This window comes from Patiria miniata, unplaced genomic scaffold, assembly GCF_015706575.1.
Source record: "Patiria miniata isolate m_02_andy unplaced genomic scaffold, ASM1570657v1 HiC_scaffold_10, whole genome shotgun sequence".
NCBI classification, from domain to species: Eukaryota; Metazoa; Echinodermata; class Asteroidea; order Valvatida; family Asterinidae; genus Patiria; species Patiria miniata.
The window spans coordinates 17,561,984-17,568,192 of record NW_024037048.1 but is presented as its reverse complement, the minus strand read 5'-3'; the positions used below and the strand labels follow the sequence as shown (position 1 = coordinate 17,568,192).

Here is a 6,209-nt window from a genome sequence, read left to right as displayed (position 1 = left end):
GCATGTTGTGAAAAGGGCTGCAATTGGGATTGGAATCATTTGCCTGGCTATCAGTCATCACGGCAAGACCTCGGTTTAATGCTCAAGGGCAAATGATTCCAATCCCAAACCACATCAGACTTTTTTTCCACAGACACTTTTTGGGACATACTCTATGACAATTAATAATGATAAATGCAGTGTCAGGTTAGCAATAACACTTTGGAAGTCTGATGGTTTATTTTTGTTTTAATTATGATATTTTAGTAATGTAAGATGATTTGATATGATGGAGTTGAGATAATCTGTCGCCTACCTTTTGCTTGATTCTTCTTTTTGTAGTCAAAGTCAAGACGTCGCCCCTGTAACTTCTTCCGATGGTGCTGTAGAAATCAAACATTGGGGAGAAAGTTAATGTACTGTTTGACAAGAGACATTTGCACATTGCTGTAAGGCTCCTTATATAAATTATGGGTCAAAGTGTGACAATTTTCGAGTTCCTGTTATCTCTGAGCATTGTCATTTGCCGTTCAAGTATCATTAAGAATGACTTCAACAATTTGTTGAGTAGGTTGTCTGCTTCACATAATCACTCTTGGTGGACGACTGCATTAACCCTAATCTTCCCAAATCCTCTTTGCAAAATGGAGGATTTTGCAGGATTGAGGCTGTTTAATTGGCAAAAATGTGTGGCTGATTTTGCAGGATGCAGTGTGTCAAGGTCTTGGGCCGGGCCTTGTGTTTGTTTATGCTCAGTTGTGCATAAATTATACTGGAAGTCCTCCGCACTGCTCCAGGATGTCACTGGCTCTGCCTCAACATATTGACAGTGATTGCTGGAGGATTTTGTAGGATTGAGGCAGTGATCATTCTTCCACGGATCACATTCAAGAAATAACGGAGGATTTTGCAGGATTGAGGCTGCATGCAATTTTTACATGGAGGCAGTTGGAGGATTTTGCATCATCGCAAACATGCCCAGGGAGTTAGGGTTAAGAATGACTTTAAACAATTTTGTATTCGTTGTGTAGGTAGTTTGCTATTCATAATCACCCTTGGAGGACGACTGCATTAAGGAGTGCATCAGAAATATAAAATCACAGATGTTAGATGTAACAGGGACGGGAAAAAAGTGGACCCCAAATTTATCGAATGACCCAAAGAACACAGGCATAAGTTACAACCCAAATCAACCAGTAATCGATCACTGGTCTTGTATCAATTTTTTTCCAGATTGGCCACAATTTGTGCTTGAATTTCCCCGCAGGTGGCTGTGCAACACAGTCCTGCTTCTATCAAAATCAACCAAATTCTGTCAGATTCTGTAAGATGGAACTCACGTTGATCCTTTTCAGGTCTTTGTTCTTGAGATGATCCAGGGGATCCAGGAAGTTCTGTCTGACGTTCAGATCGAAGGCGCCCTTGACTTCAGAAAGTTGCCTCAGTGATTCTCCCATCTCGACCATCGCAGTAGCTGTATCCAAAAAATAACCAAAACAATTTTAATTTTTTTTTTAATAATACCTATAAAAAACAACATTTTATTGTTCTGTTGTTTCCACCCAAACTAAACAGCTGTGCTAAGTATACCCTGGGAGCTGAGATTGCCTATGAAATGCATGGTCTATGAAATGCATTATTAGACCGAGTAAAAAAAAAAAACGGTTTCCCGTCTGCTTTTTTTTCCTCCACCATGAGGTGAGGTATATGTTTTCATCGGCCTTGGTTTGTCTGTGAACAGGATAACTCAGGATAAATGCGGAGGCACTAGGCTCACGTGAATCGCGCACTCCGGACTCCTTCGACCAAAACATTTGTGAGCCTCGTCTTTAAGAATGCGTGCAGGTAGCCGTGGCGCAACCTCAAAAATGGCTTCTAATTTTGTTCGCCGGATTACGCTGTATGAGAATGTAATTTCCAGTAACCCTGGTTAACCCTTCTGTTAGTGAGCATAAGCCATGTCTGAATGACATGGCTACGACTAACACTAGCCCACATGGGAAGTGGCTTCATCTGCTTCCATAGGTGCAACTAATGTATTAGCCGTAGCCACTTCATTCTGACGTGGCTTTACGCTTTTTCCATTTCCCTAATTTGTGCTTGAATTTCCCGGAACGTGGCTGTGCAACACAGTCCTGATTCTATCAGAATCAACCAGATAATGGATGATGTTAGATTCTGTAAGATGGAACTCACGTTGATCTCCTTCAGATCTTTGTTCTTGAGATGATCCAGGGGATCCAGGAAGTTCTGTCTGACGTTCAGATTGAAGACGTCCTTGACTTCAGAAAGTTGCCTCAGTGATTCTCCCATCTCGACCATCGCCGTACCTGTATCCAAACAAAAACAAAAACATAACAAAATCCATCTTTTTATAATACCTCTAACAGGAAAGATTTTATTGTCCTGTTGTTTCCATCAAAATGAAAACAGTTGGGCTAATAATGTAAAAAAGTAAGTGTTCTTTCAGCAAAACGAAAACAATTCTCATAGGGATGCATGTGAATTGTTTTCGTTTTGCTGAAATAACACATACATTTCTTTGTGATCCATGGACAGAACTTTATAAAATGGTGTTTGTGTTCAAAATTCCGTAACTTGAAAAGCAAATGAGTGATGTGAATGATTCTTGTGTTAATACAAAGCCCATTGATTGGGCTTTCATATCCTAGATTTGGAAAGTGCTACAGGCAAAACTTCATTCAAAATTGGTCCTGCCATTTGGGGTTCGTCTTTTTTGACTCACCTGTATATTGCAAATGTATGCATTATAATAAAAAAAAAAATTTAAAAATACAAAGTGGGTGCAAAAAAGGCAGCGGGCAGGTACGAGAAACTGTTTTTTTTTCTTTACTTGGCCTTGCATATCTGAAGTGTTGGGCACTACATAAATTACACAATACTCATGGTACTATGTTGGTGGATTGGAACACTGATTAGAGCACCTTTTTGAGAGCTTTTTGATCAGTCTACCACAGAAGGAAAGAGAATACATCTTGAAGCTTGCTCACCAAACGTTGAATCTTCTCCTAATTCTCTGCCGTTCTTCAGCATGACTTCTCCCAGGAATCCTACGGGTTGTTGAGGCTTGGTTCCTCCCTTGTTCTGACCACGGACTTTACTCATGGCTCTGGAGACTGTTCAGGAAAGACAATACGATTGATTAGGGTCGGCACACAAATAGAAGATGTATCTCTATTTGGTTTGTTTGAAGTGAATACTTAGACCCGATTCAAACCGGTGTTCTATAGTCACCCCAAACGTAATTATTCCAAAGGTTACAATTAAAGGTAATATACGACATTTGCAAACATCAGCAAACAAAACTACCAAATTATTATGAAATACTTTACTTGACTGTAGGTGAATGACAGTCTCAGACATCCTGTGAAATCATGGCACCTGGTGTGCTGTCATTTTTAAGAAAAGTGGAATTGTTGTATTGATTTCAAAAGATGGTCGGTCGACCATCGTTGGAAGAAACTGATTTGTCCAAATAGTGCCCAAATTTACCCAATTTATTTAGTCTGCATTTTTTTTGCAAGCGGTTACACATCCGTGAATGGATGCAAGCCAGCTAGTCTGGTTCCCTGAGCTCAGGGAACATCACAAGATCCGGCCCAAGACCTTGACACAGTGCATCCTCATAAATCAGGCACACATTTTTGCCATATAGCCTCAATCCTGCAAAAGCCTACATTTTGCAAATAGGATTTTGGAGGATTTGGGAAGGTTAGCGTCAACGATGTTGCAATTTTGGTTCTTACCTGGATTGGGCTGAAGGTATTCTATTGTCTTGTTCACCAAATCATCCACTGTGTGACCTGCCACGTCAATCTTCTAATGAAAAAAAAATACATTACCCAAAGACAATGAGAAGAATTCAATCAGCATAAATAATCTCAAGCAATATTTACTAATACTAAATGTGTTAAAACTTTTTTCGCTATGGCAGGAGAGATTCATACCCTGGACTCCGTTGCGTGTACACAACAGAGTCCAACCTGGGCTAGGACTAGGGCTAAGTTACACTTACAGCAGACAGGGCTCTGGAGTGCTCTGAAACGTGCAAAACAAAACGGGCAAAGAAAATGTCCTCAGTATTTCACCAACCAAGTTTGGAGACTCAATTCAATTTTTAAAGGAGATTTTTCTTCAATGTTTTGCACATGAGAGGGAAGTCAAGTGATTTCAAAATGGGACTAAATACTAGACTGGTACATGTCCAACCATCATGACCATATGGTCCAACTATTTGAAAAGACTGACCTCTTCATTCAGTGTCAATAGTCTGGTGGCTTGACTACGGAGAAATGTATAGTAAATTGAGACTAGTTCCCGCTTCATGCCACACGTTTCTTTAATTCTTTTGGCATGGTTGATTGATGCAGTACTGAAGCTGTGTTGGACTGGTTGTTTCAGGTGCCAGTCTATTTTCTTGCTTTGCATGTTTTCAATACCATAAGTTTTGGGACTCTCATACACAGTATTGAGAGTCCCAAATTTTCGGACTACACTTACAGTAGTCCGAGTAACTTGGACCATGCTTGGACCCAACTTATCGTCTTTTTAACATGCAGATTTCACCCTCAAAATGGCCTCCCAATTACTAGATAGGCCACCTGAGGTACAAATAGACATCGATGATTAAGATGGTTGTACTGAAGTTTATTTGCGATCCGGAAGAAAAGTGAAATTTTCGTTCAATTCTGAGAGCTCCCCTTGCGATCATGAACACGTTAAATTTCCGACTCGTGTTAATGTTTGAACGACGTGATGTAGTCTTCATGCCCAGCGTACATTCAATGGTCCCCATATCCCGAGTGCGATTCCGTTACCGAGCGCGAAGCATCGATTATGATAATGAGTAGACTGGATCTTGCTTGTGAACACAAGTGGATTTCAAATGGTAAATGACAATCGGGAACTAGCTTGAACTGGTTTCCGCCCATAAAAGCTGTCCTAGTTCCCGACTCTCTATTATCGTTCGAAATGTACTTGTGTTTACAAACGAGATCCAGTCTACTCATTATCATAATCGATGCATTGCGCTCGGTAACGGAATCGCACTCGGGATATGGGGACCATCGAATGTACAATGTACGCTGGTCATGAAGACCACATCGCATCGTTCAAACATTAACACAAATCAGAAATTGAACGTGTTCACGATCGCAAGGGGAGCTCTCGGGATTGAATGGGAAATTTCACTTTTCATTCAGATCATAAGTAAACTTCAGTACAACCATCTTAATTATTGATGTCTACTTGAACCTCAGGTGGCGTATCTAGTAATTTGGAGGCCGTTTTGAGGGTGAAATCTGATGTTTTTGTTGGGCAATGTTGGGTTTTTGGGTCAAAAGACAAAATTGTGTTGCTCGGCATATACGGGAATTGCTTGGACCCCACTATCGCCAGACCATGTCCGAATGTTTAAAAGGCGATAAGTTGGGTCCAACTTAGCCCCATAAATAAATGTGGCCAATTTACTGGACTACCTCCGTAAATAAAGGCCACACTTCCACCATGTACAAAAATATGTCAAACTTGTCAAATTTTGATTTGCACATTTAGGCTTAATTTGTAGTTTATTTTTGCTTTAGAAGCCTACTCACCCTGTTGATAGCCTAATCAGAAAGTGCTGCCTTTTTCAGATGTCTCTTTTTCGTGAAATTTCCAGATTCGTTTGCACACGTTCGCGTATCAAACAAAATTTCAACATGAAACTTCACGAAAATTAGACATCTGAAAAAGGCAGCACAAACATGACAAAAGTGAGCATGGTAAGTAACTTCTAAACCAAAAATAAAGTACAAACTAGGCCTAAATGTGAATATCAAAATTTGACAAAGTTCGACATGTTTTTGTACATGATGGACATGGTGGAAGTGTGGCCTTTATTGCGGAGGTAGTCCAGTAAATTGGCCACATTTATGCCGGCTAGGGTCCAACTCCAAGTAAGGCTACGGTCCGCGGACTACACTTGAACCTTCAAACACCATGACCATGATTTTGAACACCCGAATCCCACCCGACATAATTTGCTGACCTATCTCGAACCAGACTGGGACCGTGAGTGCATAAAAACGTGCAAAATTACTACTGACGCTTTTTTACTCACGATTAGGCTAATTGAATGCCCACACAACACATATATCAAAATGATATAGTTGCAAGCATGTCACCTGCGAAATTTGAGACCTTAAATCCAATTTTAAGGCAAGTTTTTG

General features: G+C 40.4%; 1 protein-coding gene across 1 annotated transcript; it reads right to left on the bottom strand.

The window, feature by feature from the left end:
• Positions 1–326: 326 nt before the first annotated feature.
• LOC119739770 (endophilin-A3-like) lies at positions 327–3,105 on the bottom strand (the record flags this gene model as incomplete). Its single annotated transcript, XM_038214835.1, has 3 exons — positions 2,991–3,105; positions 2,176–2,309; positions 327–362 (listed from the first exon to the last, which is right to left on the bottom strand). Coding segments are annotated over exons 1-3 (285 nt in total), but the record flags the coding sequence as incomplete, so codon positions are not given.
• Between the last annotated feature and the right edge of the window lie 3,104 nt (positions 3,106–6,209).